At 35.2% G+C, this 20665-nt stretch overlaps 1 protein-coding gene across 11 annotated transcripts in view; it reads left to right on the forward strand.

The window, feature by feature from the left end:
* The window catches only part of Smyd3 (SET and MYND domain containing 3), a 683600-nt gene that overhangs the window by 137155 nt on the left and 525780 nt on the right, over positions 1-20665 (forward strand). For all 11 annotated transcript variants that reach the window (XM_005326561.3, XM_078022938.1, XM_078022941.1 and 8 more), the window contains one exon: positions 20044-20107. In XM_005326561.3, the coding sequence (XP_005326618.2) occupies positions 20044-20107 (64 nt within the window). The remainder of the gene's footprint in view (positions 1-20043; positions 20108-20665) is intronic.

A 20665-nucleotide genomic window follows, 5' to 3' on the forward strand; every position in this document is an offset into this window, starting at 1 on the left:
AACATATCCCTTGAGGATAAGGGGGTGGAACTACTAATATCACTCTCTATCACCTTTACTAAAACCTTAGATACTTTAAATTTGAAGTTTCATATTGGTGAAATAAATTAGATCTATAAAAAAATAAATTTATGTAAAATGATGACTCTCAATTTTTAATTTTTTAGTATTTAGATTGATTGTAATCCTCTACTTCTTTGGATTAATTTATTTTTGCTCATTTTGATGTAATATAATATTGTATATATGTGTGTGTGTGTGTGAGAGTGTGAGTATATTCTAACCTAAATGACAGTTTTTTAAAAAATATTTATTTTTTTAGGTGTAAATGGACACAATACAATGCCTTTTTATTTTTATGTGGTGCTGAGGATCGAACTTGGGTCCCGCCTGTGCTAGGCTCTACTGCTGAGCCACAATCCCAGCGCCATGACAGTTTTTATTTTATGTCATATGTAATATATTAAGATTTGTCACTTATATATTGTGGATAATATATTTTTAAACCAAAACTGCTTCATATCTATAGTAATTGCCTATAATTCCATTTTAGATTTGGCTATTGATCAACCAGTCTGAGTTCACCGGTCTTCCTGATGGTATAAGAACATTTTCATAGCTTCTTTTCAACTTGATTACAGTTTGTGTATGATACTTTACACAGAAATATTTATAAATTTTCTCTCTTTCCTACTCTGTTACCAGTGGTTTTAGTTACTTTACTTCCATTCTATGTTTGTTTTATCATCTACAATTGTTAAAATAATGGAATATTTATTGTCTCACCTTTTGCATACATAAATACTTTGGGTTCACTAACTCTTCTAAATGTTTTCATCTCTAACACAAAATTAAGAGATCTTACTATGTTTCAGAGGATTTCTTGGGACTCCCTAAAGTACAGTTTGTTTTCTGACTATTCTTCATTGCTGACATAAATGAATACTCCTTTTCTAGTGACTGTGGAGGCAGAAGGTGGAGAGTATTGTGAAGGGAAGACTGACCTCCATTGCCAGGAGAGGAGGAGAGGCCTGGAGTGAGGCTGCTTAGAATCTGTTGAGATGGGATTCAGCCATTGTGTGGCGTTCTGTTGTTGTCCCTTTGTGAAGGCAGCAAAGGTCTGTTTTAGCTGAGGATGAATATAGTTTTTTTGGCTTTTGAGCATTCTCCTTCTCAGACATTAGAATAAAGCTGAATTAATTAGAGAAATCTACCTAATACTGTTGACTCTTTTTTTTGTTTTTTGTGTACTGCTTGAGATGGAATTCACAAGCAATACAGTTTACCCATTTAAAGTGTGCAATTCATGGGCTGAGCGAGGATGTAGCTCAGTGGTGGAGTGCTTGTCTACCATGTACTAGGCTCTGGATTCCATTTCTTTAAAAAAAATTATATATATGTGTGTGTGTGTGTGTATAGTTTTATCATCTACAGTTGTTAAAATAATGGAGTATTTAATTGTCTCCCCTTTTGCATATATATATATATATATATATCTTTATTTATTTTTATATGGTGCTAAGGATCAAACTCAGTGCCTCACATATGTGAGGTGGGTGCTCTACCAATGAGCTACAGCCCAAGCTCTCTGGATTCCACTTCTATTATGACAAAAAAAAAAAAAAAGAACAACCAAAACAAAAAGTACAATTCAGTAGTTTTTAATACATTCAGAGAATTGAGGAGCCATCATTGCAACCATGTTTTCTTTTTTTGTTTTTGCTGTTGAAGGGGGAGTACTATGGATTAAACCCAGAGGCACTTTACCACTGAGCCATATCCTTAGCCCTTTATTCATTTTTTATTTTGAGAAACATCCTCACTAAACTGCTTGGGGCCTTGCTAAGTTGCTGGGGCTGGCTTTGAACTTGCAGTCCTCATGCCTCGGCTTCCCAAGTTGCTAGGATTACAGGTGTGCACCACCACACTCAGCCATTGTAACTATTTGAGAACATTTTTACCATCCTCCAAAGAAATTCTGAATACATTATAAGCAATTTCCATTTTCCCTCAAATGTTCTACACTCTAGCCTTAGAAACCACTAATATGTATATTCCCTATGGATTTGTATATTATGGATATTTCATTTCAATGGAATTATATAATATGTGATCTTTTGTAATTGAATTTCACTTAGCATGAAACTTTCAATGTTCATCCATTGTGTAGCATATAACAATACTTCATTCCTTTTATGGCTGAATAATAGGCCATTGTATGGCTAAATCATATCACTCCCACTCCTTTATCAATTGGTGGATACTTGGTTGTTTCTGCATCTTGACTATTATGAATAAAGCTATTATGAACTTCATGTATAAATTATTTTGTCCTTAAACTCCTGGGATCAAGTGATTCTCTTACCTGACCCTTTCAAATGCTGGGACTGCAGGTGTGGGCCAAAGTATCTGGCCCAGCTTCTGTACATCTTAAATGCTTGTCCTATTATCTGGAATGCTATCTTCTCTTCTTAACCTTATTTACTTAGCAGATTCTTATCTATTCTTTTGATGTAAGTTAAGATGAATTGATTTCTGGTAGCTGTTTCTACTCTTGAGTTGCCATATATTTTCAGTATAGCACCTATCATTTGCATTAAGGGTGTTTCATGAGCACAAATAGATTGCTCATTTCTCCAGAATCAGGTAACATCCAAAGTTATCCATCATTATTAGAATCTTAGCCTCATGTGACTCTTTCTCCTCCATTCTGACTCACTTTCTCAACTCCCTCCCTTCTTCCACTCATCCTTTCTTCTTCATTCTGAAACATGCTGTTACCAGGAAAAACTGAATCCTCAAGGTCTTCTGGGAATGTTCTCCTCATTTTGTTGCTCAAAAGTCTTCACGCTTCTTTCACATATCCCAATTGCATCAAGGTTTAAAATTAAACTGCTTGCTTCTTGGAAGCATTTGCCACTCTATATCTCATCACCTCACCTCCAGGTATTCCTTAACCTTCATGGCACTCTTTCTTCCATCATCATTGCTTCTGGCATCATTCTGAGTGAATTGAACATCCACCTACTACTTGGCCTCTCTGTCCCCACTTTTAATTATCTTTGCCTTTATCTTTTCTTTGCTCCCTTTTCCCAGCGGCATACCCTAGAACTTATGACTTCCAATAACTATCATTTTTAATATCTCAGTATCAAACTTCCTCCTGTTGTACAACAACTACTGTTAAAAGTGTCTAGCCCAGTGTCTGATACAACATCAAAGGTGCTTAGTGATCATCATTGCTGTCCTTGCTGCTCTGTTATTGTTGTAGCATCAGCACCTTTTTTTTTTTTTGGGTGCTTAAGATAGAAACCAGAGCTTGTGCATGCTAGGCAGGCCCTCCACCACTTAGGTTCAATTCCAGCTCTTCAACAATCCTTGGTAATAAGAATTATGTTTTATTGGTTCCTGTATTCCCTGAACCTGCCATGGCCCATGGTGCAAAGAGATTCTAATGATATTAATGGGCCCAGTAAAACAAAGAGCAACAATGGGAAGGGTGTGAAAGTCACAAGTAGATCTTTAAAACACAATTGGAATTTGCCATTTAAATTATCATATCATTTTTAAGTAATGACATTTAAAAAATTTGTTTTCTTTCTCATTTTCTCTGGGGAAAATTTAATTTATTGCTTTTAGGAGTCTTTCGTTTAGTCAAGGTTGATCAGTTACAAATTTCCATCTTCTGAGGATTTTTATAAATGAGCTATAAGACAGGAAATTGCTTTTTAGTGAAATGAGTTAGCTTACTTGAAAAGAGTAAGCTAACTTACTGTGTTGAAATGCATTTCATACTAGTCTATTTTTTCCTTTCTGTGTTGAAATGCTTTTCATGCTAGTCTAATGGGTACAGGAAAGCAGAAAGTTGATGCATTAAGATTTTCTTAGCCTTCTATGTGGTTTAGGTAGAAGAATAAAAATACTTACTCTATTATATTATTTCTGATTTCTTTTGAGATAAGAGAAAAATGTATAAAATTTTTCTAACTAGGTGGGGATGTTGATTTTTGAAAATTTGTACTACTAACCAGGCATGGTGGCATATGCCTATAATCCAGTGATTATCCATTACCTGAAATCCTCAAGACTAGAAATGTTTCAGATTTCAGAGTTTTTCTATTTTTGTAATATTTGCATAAATTTTATCAGTTGAGCATCCCTAATCTGTAAATCCAAAATCTCAACCATTCTGAGCAACTTGTTGGTCTCAAAAAGTTTCAGATTTTGGAGCATTTCAGAATTTGGATTTTTGAATAAGGGATACTTGACCTATACTGTTATTTATTATTTCAGTGGTTTAGAGAATTTAAATTGCTTAGTATCTTATAGCTACTAAGTGGCAAACAGAAAATCAATTCCAGGTCATTTTGCTGTACTATCAATGATTTAACTACTGTACTATATTCTCTTGGACTGACTAGTTGAGGAATAAATACAGATATGGTCTGAGAGAAATTAATTTACAAAGCATTTCCTCAACAAGGAATTCAACTTGGTGAGAAAACTCAATAGATAAAGGACAAATGATATTAACAGGCACTTCACACAAGAGAAATCATGAGTGTTGAATGAACAAGAAAAGATGCTCCAACTCTGGCTACCTCTCAGGGGAACGCCCAATGAAGTTCAGTGAGATAACATTTCACATCCTCAGACTGGCAGTAAATAGAATGACTGACAGTGTCAAGAGTTGATAAGATATGGGTTTAAGGCAGCCCTCATTATATGCTATGGAGTATAAATTCCTAAAACCACTTTGGAGAACCATTTGTCAGTACACAAAATTATTCAACTGTGCTTCTCTTCAACCCAGTGATTCTGCTTCTTAGGAATACATACTCTAAAGCACCAGAGTTAAAGTGGGGCCCAGTGACCTCTGGATGTCCCTGAGGTCTTTCCTGGGATCTTGTGAGAACTATTTTCATAAACTGCTTTGGTATTCTTTGTCCTTTTTCACTCTCATTTTCTCATGAGTATATTGTGGAGTTTTCCACAAAGCTTCTATGCATCAGATTGAACATAGAATCATCAATGAGAATTTATCTGTCTTCTATTAAGCCAGGCTTTAAAGAGATTTGCAAAAATATAAAGCATTGCCTCTCAATACGCTAACTTTTGTTTTGGAAAATGCAGTTATCACAAAAAAATATTTATGCCAACATGTAGTGAGATTATTATTTTAAATGAATTAAGCTTTTTGAGGTTTCTTCATTTTACTCTCTAACACATTAAATGTCAGTTAGTATAACCTATATAAATAAAATCTCTTTGGAATCCTTAAGTAATTTTTAAGTTTGAACTGAGACCAAAAGGTTTTGGAAAACATTTGTTTATGTACAATGCAAGTATGTGTCATTGTAGTATTGCTTAATAAGAACTAAAATATCAATCAATCCTAATGTCTATCAATATGGACGAGGGATCAGTTCTGTCAATATGGAATGATGAGTTGTGATTTAAATTAACATTAAAATGTATTTTAAAATTAAAATAAATTCGTGAGTATATATTTGTATCTGAATCAGGCAATATATTTGTCAGACATTATCACATGTCAAATGGATTTTTTTACAATGTAAGCATATTTGTGTTTAAAAGTACATAATAAAATTAAGTGGAAACTTTATTAAGGATTATATTTTAGTCATTTCCTATTATTGCAAATCTATTAACCTTAAAAGGCAGAAATAAAAGTGAGGCTAATATACTGCTGTATTTCACTAGAACATACTTATAATAAGCAGCATACATATGCCTGGATATTCTAGAATAGAACATCTTCCGTGTGTTATTTCAGTAGTATATACTATTTGCTGAAATGGAGGGAGCACCATTTAGTTACATCTTTGTATATATACTACCACTGTAGTGGCTTAAATAAATACTTAATGCTTTTTTTTCTTTTTCAAAAATTGGAGACTGGCAATTTAAGGTAACAGAGTCTTTCTGTCTGGTGACATTTATTCTCATGCTGTCTGTGCTGAGAAAGTTGAAATGAATCAGAAATCTCTTGCTAGAAATCTAGTTGAATCTGGTTATTCTCAGTAGTTATATTTTATAAAGTCACCTCAAAAACTGAATTAGTCAATACCAAACCATTGCTCCTAGGAGATATACTGACTTAAGTTCCTGCGAGCCTCTTCTCAGAACACATTGTGAACTGATCAATACGTAACCTGTTTTATGTGTGTTTCTTTGTAAAGACACCTTGTATTGTTGACTCATTAATGCTGAAATCATGGCAGACAGCACTATAACTCATAGCTGAATGAAGCTTTTTTAATCCCTGTATTTCCTCTGTAAGGTACATCACAACCTTCTCATGCTTTAGAACCCTAAACACCACTGTGGCACTGTGTTTAGGGGCTATCAGCACAGAATTAAGCAACAGAATTCCCCAAAGTGAGGAAAATGTGGTACTCAGAGGAATGTAGAAAGGACTTTTTACTGTGTGAAAGCTGAGACAAGCAGACAGTGTCACCTTGTTTGATCTCAGAAGGGAATGTATGCATCAGGTGATTCAAATTTTTTGCCTTTCTATGCATGCCCAGAACTGACTGCAAAAGTGCTGACTACTCTTGGGATAAAAATAAAATTATTGATTTGGGGGTTACAAATGAAATTGAATAAGTAGGTAAGTTAGTCTGCTCTCTGTCACTAAAATGAAATACCTGAGATAACTAACTTGTGAAGAGAGAAGGTTTGTTTTGGCTCACAGTTTTGGGAGTTCCTCTCCATAATTGATTGATCTCATTGCTTTGGGCAATGGCAGAGTGTGTGGTGGAGCAAAACTCTTCACATCATCAGCCAGGAAGTAAAGGAGAGAAGCCAGACACAGGGATCTCACAATTCCCTTCAAGGGCATGCCCCAATGACCTCAAGGCCTCCCTCTCTTAAGATTCTACTGCTTCCCAGTAGCACCACACTCAGGACCAATCCTTTAGCACATGGACCTTTGGGGGAGCTTTCAAGATCCAAACTATAGCAGTAGGTAAATTTGCAAATATGGAGTCTGTGAATAATGAGATGATAATATATACTTTACAAGTCATCAGCTAGAACTGGAGCACCTTGTAGCCAGTAACCATGGGACAATGAGATACTTATTGTTGTTCAAGCCAGTTATGATTTCTTCCCCTAATTCTGGCACCCTACTCTCCCTGAAATGAAGAGCTTTGTTTCAACTACTCATAGTTCTTTTACTGGGGAGTAGTGGGGTGTTATTGGGTAAACAGTGAACACTTCCTGCCATATGCCTAATCAAGTGCTTCGCATTTGGAAGGAGTCTGGTACATTTTTGTTAAAAGAATAAATCAGTGAATAAATGGTGGGGTCATTTTTATAGGATAGCCTTTGACTTAGGTTATATTATCACTTGTTAAAAGAATTCTCCCTCTGTGCCTAGATTTTAATTTTTTAAATTTTTTTTATTTGGTGCTGGGGATTGAACCCAGGACCTTACACATGCTAAACTCACACTCTACCACTGAACCACACCCTTGCCCCGTGTCTAAATTTTTGAAAGAAACATCATTAGATGGAATAGAAACCTCTGTTCAGAAAGAATCTAAATAACTCAAGTTCTGTTAAGCAAAAATTTTCTTCCTTTTAATATTAGTTCTTCTTATTATTATTGTGCAGGACATTACATCCAGAAATATTAATCATTTGTATGTAGTATGATGGTGCTAATGTCATTATTTTAAGTTGTTGGCTTCTCATGTTATCAGTAACTAAGAAATGCTTTATTTCATAAAACCATTTGCATCAAATTTCATTTAGAAATGAATTCAATTAATATAGTTTTAATTTTTGATTATACAGAATATGTATTTATATTTACAATTCCAGATATTGGAATATATTGAAATTAAAGTTGATTTCCTGTCTGTCTCTTTCCTTTTGTGTCCTGTCTAGACCAAAACCAATTTAAGATTGTTAAATAATACATTTCTCTCTCTCTACATGTGTGTGTATACTTTTTTTTTTTTTTGTACTGGGGATTGAACTCTGGTGCACTGTACCAATGAGCCACATTCCCAGGCCTATTTTGTACTTTATTTAGAGACAGGATCTCACTGAGTTGCTTAGCACCTCGCTTTTGCTGAGGCTGGCTTTGAACTTGTGATCCACTTGTCTCAACCTCCCAAGCTGCTAGGATTATAGGCATGTGCCACCATGCTCAGCTTTTCTATAATTTTTATGTTAATTTGATTATAGAAGTTAATTGATCTTATAAATGTTGGAAAATGGAAAAAAGAGGTGAAATCACCACAGTTCATATACTCAAGAAAAAAATTAATATATTTCTTTTCAGTATTTTTCCATACTTTGAAAAAACTTACTTTTACAAAGTGTGTGTAATGTGAAAAAATATTTTCAATATTTTAGGTAGCTTTTGCTTGTATTTTTAATATTAGAATAAATTTAGGGATAGGGAAATTATTTATTGCCTGAAGTTACAGAGCAATAAATGAAACAGCCAGGGTTTAAGTACAGTTCTCCTAGAATGTTTTTTTGCGTTTAGCTTCTGTGTTCCATACTTCAGAACATGTTAAGCCTGATTCCAAATCTTAGGAAAATTGAAAATTTCTTCCATGCATTTTCATATTTTCTTCTTTGTAGTTTAAAAAAAAATGTTCAACCCTGCTATCCCCTGTCGTGATGGGTAAAAGGTGTGACTTATGCAGTCAAGGGGGAGAAATAAAGAATTGTCCACATGCTTCTGCCATTTTCAGTGCTTTATTCATTCAAATCACTCTATACAATTTCACTCTATAGGTTCTTAATCAAGAAAATGACAATCCTTAATGCTAGGCACTGCAATAAACATAATAAATTCACAGCAAACAATTCTAGATGTACTAAGCACTGCAAACACACTTAATCATGACAGGTCCATGACAGACATTCCCTCTGCATGCTAAGCTCAAGTGTCAGATCAGAAGTCTGAAGCCTTAGACTTTAAGTCCAGCAGATGCACACTCAGACCTTGGTGATCAGGTCAGGTACCAAGGTAGGATTCTCCTGGGGCGGAGCTGACAGGCAGTTGCTGCTCTCATCAGGTTCAAGATGTGGCTGTAGAGTTTGAGAGTGGTGAGGAAGATGCAGAGGATCAGGCAAACAATGAGAAGAGTTGGGATGTCAGCTCAGGTCCTCATCAGTTTCAACTGGCTGAATGTTTGTTCATTTGCTCTGTCATTTATACTAAATTTTGGGGCTTCTGACTACCCTTTCAATCCCTATCAGCTGCTCCCAGATTTCTCAGTGACATCATTTGCCCTGGGGTTAAAGCATCTGGTCTGGTGGTCCCCACCCTGATTTTCTTGCCTCTCTCCCTTATCAGGGTGAGGACAACATGACAGACACTTCACTCTGAGCTTGTCAGGGTCGGGAGAAGTGACTTGTTTATGTCAGGGATGTGCCTGATGATCATATTGGAGGGCTCCGTAGGTGTGCCTGGTGAGACTGCGGGTTTCAAAGTGGAGTTTTTAAAATGGAGTTGCTTAGGCTAAGGCCTAAGGCCATCTGTACATCTTTCCTGTTCTGTACCTCCTCTAAACAAAATTTCTATTTCTAAAATCTCACCTACATGAGGAAAAGCAATATGATTATCTGATTAAAGTAATTCATACTAAGTTGCAAATGACTTGTAATCATAGCCTTTTGGAAGGATGTCTACATTTCATAGCAAGATATTTTCAAACCCAAGTGTTGATAAGTAAATTGTGAACGTGATATTTTGGGGCCAGTGACATCCTTCTATTGATCATATTACGTGCTCACTATAGGATGATAAAACAGGCCTTAACAAAACCCCCTTGTATTTGCCCCTGCTAGCTCTCTTAACTTGTATCAGCAGAGGATGTATCTTTTTATAAGAATCATTAAGAATTCATTATAACACATTAGCAGGTATATATTTAATTCCATGCCTCTTAAGGCCTTTTTAAAAAAATTTCTCTCTCCCTCTCTCTCTCTCTCTCTCTCTCTCTCTCTCTCTCTCTCTCTCTCTCTCTCTCTCTCCTCTCTCTCTCTCCCTCCCTCCCTCCCTCCCTCCCTCTCCCTCTCCCTCTCCCTCTCTCTCTCTTTCTTAACAGCTAATAATCAAACCTAGGGCTCCACAGATGCTAGACAGGTATTCTACCACTGACCTTTACCCCATCCTGCCTCTTTTTAAGATTTATTTGGGGGCTAGGTCAGCATGGTAGTCTTTCTTTAAGTGTCATTTTATGCTCCAAAAGAGTGAGTTATTTGAGATTTCATTAATGTTTGTTTACTTCCAGAAGGACTTGAGGTAGCTCATAGTTAAAAGTCAAACTGGGCTGGGGATGTAGTTCAGTGGTGGAGCACTTGCCTAGCAAGCATGAAGCCCTGCGTTCCATTCCCAGTACTGCAAAGGAAAAAATAAGTTACATAAAGTAATATACTTAGTTATGACATAGAGGAGCAGATACTAAAAGCAGGCAGAATAAGATGCTTCCAGACCTCTGAAATGCACAGCTTGCTTCAGACAGTGAATTTGAAGGGTTAAGTATAATAGTATATTGATGAAAATATTAATCAAATGCTCTTCTGATTTTTACCTGTGGTACTTTTACTTCAACATTTATGCTGCAGGATATTTGTACTAGCAACACTTACACACTTAAATGATGTTTTGAGTTCAATCTTTGGGCAAGGTCAATTTTTTTTCTTTTTCCTGATGTTTCATTTATTTTAGATTTCAATAAAATTCCAAGAAATGTACTACATCAATTATTATTATCAGTTGTGGACTGGGGCTGTAGCTCAGTGGCAGAGCACTTGCCTAGCATGTGTGAATTGCACCACATAAAAATAAACAAAATAAAGGCATACTTTCCATCTCTAACTATAAAAAAAAAAGATTATCAGTTGTGTTACTAGATTAGGTTGAAGAAGCTGTCTGTTTAGAACTACATGTAGTATCACTAAGAAAAAAAATCCTTCTTGCAATTCATTTTGGCCACAGCTTTCTTTAGTCTTCTTTTGTGTGCTCTGCCTGAAAAACAAGCCAAATGTACTTTCATATCCTTATGTTACCAGTTTTTAATTATTATCTATCAAAGTGACCTACAACTTTGTACAACCTTGTAGTGGAATATTGTTAATATAATGAGGAAAGTTTAAATTTGTGCTTTTGTAAAAATGTTAATTTGTTCCTTAACTCTTTATAGATAGTACCCTGCATAAAGCAAACAGAATGTCAGGAGTTGAAATTGCCTTTTAATGTTACTGAAGATTCAACAGTCTCCTGTGATTTTAATTTCCATAAGTGAAACCTTAACATTTTCGCTGCTTCAAAGTTAGAGCTTTTTGAATTGGACTTTGCAGTCATTCTGATGATATTAAAAATAATAATACTAGATACTTCAGTGAATGTAGATTTAGCAGTGAAACACAGTCAAAATTTGAAATTACAACCAAGTGCTGTGGGTACGTGTGGATTTCAAAAAGCCATACTAGGAATCATCTGTGTAAATGAATAGCGGTGACTAGATTTGTGGCATATATAGATTTTGCTGACTTAGCAACATGGGAGAAGCATACAAGAAACTTTTTTTTTCTGATATGGAATAGAAATAGGCAAATGATCTTGAGCACTTTGTATACTCGGAAGCCTTAGTCTGTCCTCTGTGCTAGGTGCTCTGCTTGGCACTGTGTTAGTAGCCACTTATAGATGATCATATGGTCTCTGTGGCAGTTTGATGAGTAGTCATGTATTTCCACTCCACAGTGGAGGAAGCTGAGGCTTAGTGATGTTACAAGATTGGACTGCTAGGTGGTGGGCGTGGACTGCAGATTTTGAAATCGAAACCGATGAAGCATTTCACTTTCTTTCTCCCTGCCATCCTCTGCTCTTTACGCTCTGTCCACCAGAAAGTGACTGAATTTGGGTTCTTTGTTATCTATACTGAAAATACAATTTTGGATTGTAGCTCATTCTGCAAGTGGTCATATGTTGATCCATCCCCTTTGATTGTGTCCACCTGGAAGCAGGGATGGTATTGTTCTCTCTGCAGTCTTTCATCTAGCACCTTACTTGCTAGTTCCACATTGATCAGTCACTGAACATGTGTCAAATTAACAACTAGAGTTTGTGTTCATTGGTTACACATTCTCCACAGGAACAATAGCTTTAGTTTAGGGGACTGAGGACAGTGGAAAGGGAAATATCCAACTAGACAATCTGCCTGTCCTAACTTGTTTCAAATGTTTTGTTGTGTTTTTCCCTCAGGGCTAATATGTATTTAGGTTGTTCATGTTTCTTCCAGGATGGTATGGTGCCAGTAAATGAATCATAAGTTCTTTTTTTCCTGAAACATCAACAAGTTACATTTTCATATTTTCTATTTTAAATGTTAGAAAAGCAAAATAAAGTGATAGGGAATATAGAAAAATGAATCCAAATCAATTCTATTTTACTGTGTTATGAAATCTATAGTATTTTGACTGTATCTGTTGCCTTGTATTAAAAACCATTTCATAGTTAGGTGGATGGTGGATGTGAATCTCTAGTTTTGAAAAAATCCTTTGGGCCCAAATCAATATAATTACTATCTAGAAACAAAAATGAAATATCTCTTTACTGTTTTGCTTTGAATATTTATGCCAAAGGCAAATTTTATGGTTAGCATTTTCCAGCATATTTTATTTGGTTAGAGAAACAGTAATTGCTCTACCCTGCTAGAATAACATGATTTTAATGGAGGAATCTTATTTTATTTCCTTCAGAAATTTCTGTGGGGGAACAGCCAAATACTTGGCTACATTATATTAACATTTCTAATGAATCCAGATTATATTTCAAAGATATATAAAACCATAAAATTTTATAAAGAGATTATTTCTATGGTCTCTCAGTTTTACAAATTATATGTAGACTTTACCCACTTAGTTATTTTTGGCATTTTCCATTAAAAATGATATTTTTTTCTTTATAGGATTTATTCTTAAGGGTTTACCCATTGTAGCATTCGATATTCCTCAAGTGTATTTCACCCCCAAAAGCATCTTAGATCTCAATTGTGTCAAAAATATTTTTAAAGGAATTTTATTCAGAGAACCTTGAAACTTCTTTTAAGGCATGTGGTACTAAATCAGACCTTCTCAAACCAGTGTTCTCTCTTTAGAAATTGTAAGTGCAGGCTTTATTTAATGTACTCTAGTCTTTTTCTCAGTTCAGATTTCTTCCTGAAGATCATGTTGATCAACTAAAAGCTAAATTCTGGTTCTTCAGATTTTTTTCAGTGTGCAAAAGACTGTTAGGCTGGGATCTTAACCCTAAAATGGGAGGCTGCAAAGACACAGGGCTTGTTTCTGACTGTATAAGGCTATACTTCATCTGGATGAGTGTGCCTCAGAGGGCAGGGGGTTGTAGTGCTGCCCTGTGGTTTCATAGCCTGTCACTTGGCCCAGAGGGTCATGGGTGAGCCATGTTCACAAAGAACAATCATGAAGGAGTAAGTGCTAGGCACATTGAGAAACTTCTAGAGGATCAGGACATAGCACTTTCATATATAAGTATCTTATATGTGAAAGTGTCATATATAATATGAAGTTTTTAAATTTTTTGGGGGGAGTTTATAGGGTATTTATTAAAGTGATTTGACAGTCACTAGGATTTCTTTGTTTTCTATACCTGAGAAACTTTTCTTCCTCTATCTAGTAACTGAACATATTGTTTTAGGACAGAGTTTCTAAAACGGTGAGATCTCCTCACCCAAAGAAGGGTAGAGATGGTCTCTTAAATAGTACCTATATTTGGGAGCCTATTAATTCCTTTTTGTGTTGGTCAGGTTTGTTTTTTTTTCTTTTGAGAGAGAGAGAGAGAGAGAGAGAGAGAGAGAGAGAGAGAGAGAGAGAATTTTAATATTTATTTTTTAGTTTTCGGTGAACACAACATCTTTGTTTGTATGTGGTGCTGAGGATTGAACCTGGGCCACACGCATGCCAGGGGAGCGAGCTACCGCTTGAGCCACATCCCCAGCCCTCGTCAGGTTTTTTTGTAGCTGTGATGAAAATACCTACAAGAACAACTTGGAGGAGGAAAACTTTATTTTGGCGAAAAGTGTTAGAGGTTTAGTCCATTATGGGTTGACTGTGTTGCTCTGGGCTCAAGGTGAGGCAGAAGATTGAGGCAGAGGAGCTGTGCTCTGTGCATGGCAGCCAGAAAGGGGTGGGGGTCGGGGAAGGGATGCAGGGAAGATGCACCATTCCAGGGCATACCCCTAGTAACCCACCTCCTCCAGCCATGTCCTTCCTGTCTACAGTTACCACCCCATCACCTCATTCAAACCAGGATCAATTGATTAGGTTACAGCTCTCATAATCATTTTACTTCTGAATATTCCTGCATTAACACAGAGCTTTTGAGGGACATCTCATATCCAAACTATAACACTTCTTGATTTGTATACTGGAAGAACAATTAATTTCCCTTCAGTTTTTATTTATTTTTTACATTTCAATATCTTAGGCTGTTAGAGAAACTAATACCTCCCAGCCTATACTTGAAAGAGAGAACTTAATTTATCATACTTCCTGAACCACTGTGTCTGAGATACTGAGAAACCAGAGAATTTTCTGATTTGACACTGTTTTTTGGTAGTCAGACTTTATATAAACAAGTGATAGGGAACTCCTTTTTGCTTTCTTTCTTTCTTTCCCCCAAGACAGTGGTTTCTTAAAGATCCCATTTACTTTGGTAAAACATGATTTTAATGTCTTCTCTTAGTTGGAAGTAGAATACTACCATTCATCTCTTAAGTGGAGGGGAAAAAGAGGTTAAAAATCAGTTTTCTATGATGGATGCATTCTTACCATGTTTCTAGATTGCTTTTCATTGAGAAATCCAGTTCTGGATGGACTCTTGAGAAAATCACTTTGCAAATAAGATGTTTCTGCAATCTGTGAAAATTGTATATTCATCACTTTTCCATTTCTCCAGTATTGCCATATTTTGACTTATAATATGCATAACTTTTATCATCTTCAGATTTAGTTTGTATTTGTTGGTTGCACAAGATAAGCAAAGCCAAATAATTTTGGAATTGGAAGAAAACATCTGATTCAATTTCCTTTGCAGTGCTGGAATTTCCTTCACACCATGTCTAGCAAGGGTACCTATTAGGTTTTCTTTCAACATGTTAAGTTACTGGGAACTCCATGCTTCACAAAGTATATCATTTGATTTTTATAACAGTTGTTATCAGAAAATTTTTTTTAATAAGATAAAATCTGCCTTTTTCCAACTTCCGTTCAGTATTTCTTGTTTCAGCAGCAGGAACTACCTAATAAAAGTGCTCTTTTTCCCAGAAGAGTGCTAATTATTTCTGGTTTTGATTTGACATTTTTCATTGCTATTTTCAAGAAATGTAACTTTGCTTTTCATTTGGAAATGATGTGCTGATTTTATTTTTTAAGAGAAAAGAAGAAAGTTTTCATAAAATGTGTGGCAGTTGTGTTTCTGCTACCTCCTTTTCTCTCTCACTGCTGCCAAAGTGTTTTCTTTGCAGGGATCCTTGCCAGGGTGCTTTAATTTTTTATTTTAATAAATAAAATAAAGCTTTTGTGTCTATTTATAACTAAAAATATTTAAAGAAGAGTTGGAGGAGGAGGAGGAGGAGGAGGAGGAGGAGGAGGAGGAGGAGGAGGAGGAGGAGGAGGTCGTCTCCAGAGGCTCAGTTTTTGGTCTAATCAAACACAATCAACTTTTTCTTAGATTCAGTTGAACTTTTTTTTTCCCCTCCTGAAACTTGAGACTTTGAATTTATTTTTAATTTTTAAAAAACCCAAACGTTTAAATAATGTGGTAGGGAATTTCTCTCACACAACAAATAGCAACTAAATTATTGAACTACTTTGCATCATTTATTATTTAGTTTGCCAATATTCTGTGTTAAGATGCATTAAGGTCTCTGGTTAGTAGAGATGGGAGGCAGAAGACCAAGCATTGATATTTGATCACTGATCTTCTTAGGTATTTTTATTCTGCTCATTATTTTTAGAATAGAGAGAAAGTACTTTGTAGAGTTTGGCTTTTTATTTCTAGGCACAGTATTAGCCTTTAAATAACTTAGACAAGAAAAAGGGAAGTGAGGGAAAGTCTGAGAGGGTAGGTCTGAGGAAGGCAGATTCAGGGGAGTCCACATAATCTCAATCTCAGGAGAGTCCAGCAGAAAGAATTCCCAGTTTGGGTTCCACGCTCTACACTGGTTATCTTTTGGCAGTTTGGAGCTATAGGAGTATTGGAAGCCCCAGTGGGACTGTTGTTTCCTCAGTGAAGCTATTGATTTCATTCAGGGTTTTCCTCCCTCCCTCCCTCCCTCCCTCCCTCCCTCCCTCCCTCCCTCCCTCCCTCCCTCCCTCCCTCCCTCCCTCCCTCCTTCCTTCCTTCCTTCCTTCCTTCCTTCCTTCCTTCCTTCTCCCACTCATATTTTGGGTTTGTTGTAGATATTTTCCAGGGTGGACTGGTGGTTGAGTTTTGTTCTCTTTGCTTTCTTCCTTCCTCCCTCCCTCCCTCCCTTCCTTCCTTCCTTTCTTTTTCTCCTCTTCCTCCTCCTCCTCCTCCGGCTCTTCTTTAAATATTTTTAGTTATAAATGGACACAATACCTTTATTTTATTTATTAAATTTGGTGCTGAGGTTTGAACCCAGTACCTTACACGTGCTAGGCAAGCTCTCTACCACTTAGCTACAAGTCCAGCCCGAATTTTCTGTTTTTGTTGTTATTACTTTGTTTTGTTATTTGGGGAAAGTCAAGCAGATTAAAAATTGTGCCACAGTTGTCATTTTCCTAGAATTATTTCTTCTAGGTTTTAAAATCTCTACTGTCTCTCTTTTAATGGAGTCAGGGTCTCACTAAGTTGCATAGGGCCATGCTAAGTTGCTGAGGCTGGCTTTGAACTTGCCTCCTGAGCTGCAAGGATCACAAAGCCATCACACCTGGTTTTCTACTGACTCTTACATTCCCTTTTATTCTTAATATGTATTTGTGAATTTTCTTTTTCTTATATAATCTTACAGGAATTATTGGTGGTATTTGCCTTTCTGGTTTTGTTAATCTACTCAGTTGTATCTTTTTTTTTTGTTTGTTTTTGAGAGAGAGAGGGGGGGGAGGGAGGGAGGGAGAAAATTTTTTAATATTTATTTTTTAGTTTTTGGTGGACACAACATCTTTATTTTATGTGGTGCTGAGGATCGAACCCAGCGTCCCGCACATGCCAGGTGAGCGCGTTACCGCTTGAGCCATATCCCCAGCCCAAGTTGTATCTTTTTTAAAAAAATATTTTAACCAATTTTTTTTATAACTATTTATTTACTTTTATGTGTTGCTGAGGATTGAACCCAGTGCCTCACACATTCCAGGCAAGTGCTGCACTACTGAGCCACAACTCCAATACCTCAGTTGTATCTTTTTAAAAATATTGCCTTATGGTTATAATTTCTTACCTTATGCTTTCCTTGATTTTATCTTATTTTTAAATTTAAGTTATTGATGTGCATGTGCAGCATTAATTATCACTTTTCTTCTTTTTCAACATATAAAGCTATAAATGCTCCAGTAAGTATTACTTTAAGTTTACCTATCAAATTTGAATATTTTTCTGTTATTTAGTCCTAGTATATTTTCTAATCTCTGTTATAATTCTTCTTTGATCCTTGAGGTATATGAAAGTATGCTTTTAAATTCCTATGCATATGAGATTTTACTGGGTTTATTTTTGTTACAGATTTCTAATTTAATTCCTTATGGCTGGAGAAAATGATCTATATTATTTATTCTCTGGGATTTTTGAGATTTGCTTTGTGTCTTAGTATGCATGAGTACTTTTAATAAATGACCAATGGGTGTCATTTATGGTATGGTTGCTTTTTATAGCAATAGCTAACTTCTTCCTACACATGACTTAATGTATTCCAGGTCATTTTAAGGTCATTAATAAAAATTAAATATTGTGTATTAATATATATATGTGTGCGTGTGTGTATATATATGTGTGGATATGTGTGTGTGTATATATATTTAGATCTGTTATTTGTACTTTATGTATTTTGAAACTGGTACATTTGTTACTAGGTACATTAATACCTGGTGACTAGAGTCTTCTATCATTGCATTTTGTCTTTATCTCTAATAATGGGTTTGAGCTTCACATCTCCTTTTTCTGATATTGATATAGTGACACATCTTTTTTTCCAGTTAAATTTTGCCTGACATATCCTTCTCATCCTGTATTATATGTCCTTTTGCTTGAAGTGTATCTCTTAAAGAACTTGTGGGTAAACTGAATTTTTTTCAAGTTTTATCTAGGAGTAACTATATAACATGGTGATTAAAAGCAAAATTTTAGGGCCAGATAGTTGGATTTGATTTGTTATTTGGGGTGTTGATATCTGGTAGCTAGAGTTTGATAATTGCAGAATTGGAGGCATTTTTTACTTTATTTAGACTTTCACTCTCCCATGTTTTATACCCTAGTCTGCACTTCTCTTCTGGTGTATTCAGGTTCTGATTTTCTATCCTGTTTCTTTGGAACCACCTGCCACATTTACTCTATGGCATTTTCCATAGTCAATTTGAACCATAATGTCTATTTTTTATCTTTGAAAGTATTGAAGTGGGCATAATAATGTCTACCTTATATTACCATTTCAGTTGTAGCATGGGTTACCAGATCTAAAGAACATTAACTTGGTGTGTGACACATTCTAACCTAATGGTTAGAATAAGGCATTCTGCTTTGTTATTGATATATTACACTATGATTTCTAGTATTCTTGGCCACCATGAAACTATTCACTGTCTTGTCAGTATTTGTCACTATTAATGTTATCATCAGATTTATTATTTTTATTGTATAATTCAAGCTTAAACTTTTTCTGTTTTTTTTTTGTTTTGTTGTTGTTGTTGTTATTTGGGTGATTTGGGGAGATAATTTTGGAGCATCTCAAATCAGCATGTTTAAAGTAGTAATAAAATTTAATGGAATTTAAAAATTATTTCCCAGAAGGAGCATATTCATAAATAAATTATATTAAAAATGAAGACATAAAAATCTTGCATTTTATGGGTATAGAGTACATACAGGTTGAACTTCTCTGATCTGAAATCTAAAATCCAAAATGCTAAAATCTGAAACTTCTCATGTTGACGTGACAGCACACTTGGAAAATTTCAAACCTGACTTTGTGTGACAGGTAAATTATAAGTACACTAAAAATATGGTATAAAATTACCTCAGGATTTAGACTTGGGTCTCATTCTCCAGGATATCTCATTATGTATACACAAATGTAACAACAAAAAACAAAACAAACAAACAAACCCAAATTCAAAACAGTCCTGGTCCAAAGCATTTCAGATAAGGGATAATCAACCTGTATTTCCAAGTAATATGTGTTCTGGATTTTGAATTTAATAAAGAGAGATTAATGTCTGTATAAAGTATTTTTTTGTCTAAATAGGAATCTGTACTTTAATTAAACAGTTTTAGAAAAACAGTGGTAGTGGTTATATGTTGTATAATACTGTGAATGTACTTAATGCCACTGTATGCTAAAAATGGTTGAAGTAAAAATTTTATGTTATGTATATTATACCACAATTTTTTGTTTTTGTTTTTCGGGTACTTGTGATTGAACCCAGGGGCACTCAACCACTGAGCCACATTCCCATTCCTTTTTGTATTTTATTTAAAGATAAAGTCTCACTGAGTTTCTTAGGGACTTGCTAAGTTGCTGAGGCTGGCATTGAACTCATAGTCATCCTGCCTTAGCTTCTAAAGCTTCTGGGATAACAGGCATGGACCACCATGCCTGGCTTATTATACCACAATTTAAACAAGAGTATTAGTCATTATTTAAATGTCTCACATTGCAGTTCACTTTCAGCTGGTGTGAAAATTTAAAGGACCATACATATAGAGTAAACAGAACATGCTGATTTATGTACTCTTCCTTCAACCATATATTTCTCACTCATTTCCTAATATGGATTTTTTTTTTTTTTTTAATGCAGGAAGGAAAAGTTGATGCGATGCTCTCAATGCCGAGTTGCCAAATACTGTAGTGCTAAGTGTCAGGTAAGACTTCTCAGCTATATCATGAAACCTTCAAATTCTCTATTTGAAAATTTGTCCCCTATTACCTGTTGGTCTATTTCTGTTTTTAAACAATCTTTGACTCATTTTTACTTGTTATTTTTCCTTCAGTTTTAAAATTAATATATATATATACAGGTTGAAATACTTGGGACCAGAAATGTTTCAGATTTAAAATTTTTTCAGTTTGGAATATTTGCATAGATTTTACCAGTTGAGCATCACTAACCCCCAAATTTCAAAATTTTCAGCTTGGGGGCATTTCAGATTTTGAATTTTTGAATTAGGGTTGCTGAACCTATATATGGATAAAATATAAGCAGTGTTTGTATATATTTCTGCTATGTGAAAATAACTGTCTGTTTTCCATCTTTATGCCCCCTGCCTCAATCTTATTTTCCAGAAATAACCACTTTTAATTTTAGATGTCTTTGAAATATTTTCTTATGAGAACTACTAACACATTTGAATGTATTTTTTCTATGTTTAAAAAAAACAAATATTACTCTGGGATAATTTTTAAAAATATTTTTTAGTTGT

This window comes from Ictidomys tridecemlineatus, chromosome 10 (genome assembly GCF_052094955.1).
Source record: "Ictidomys tridecemlineatus isolate mIctTri1 chromosome 10, mIctTri1.hap1, whole genome shotgun sequence".
NCBI classification, from domain to species: Eukaryota; Metazoa; Chordata; class Mammalia; order Rodentia; family Sciuridae; genus Ictidomys; species Ictidomys tridecemlineatus.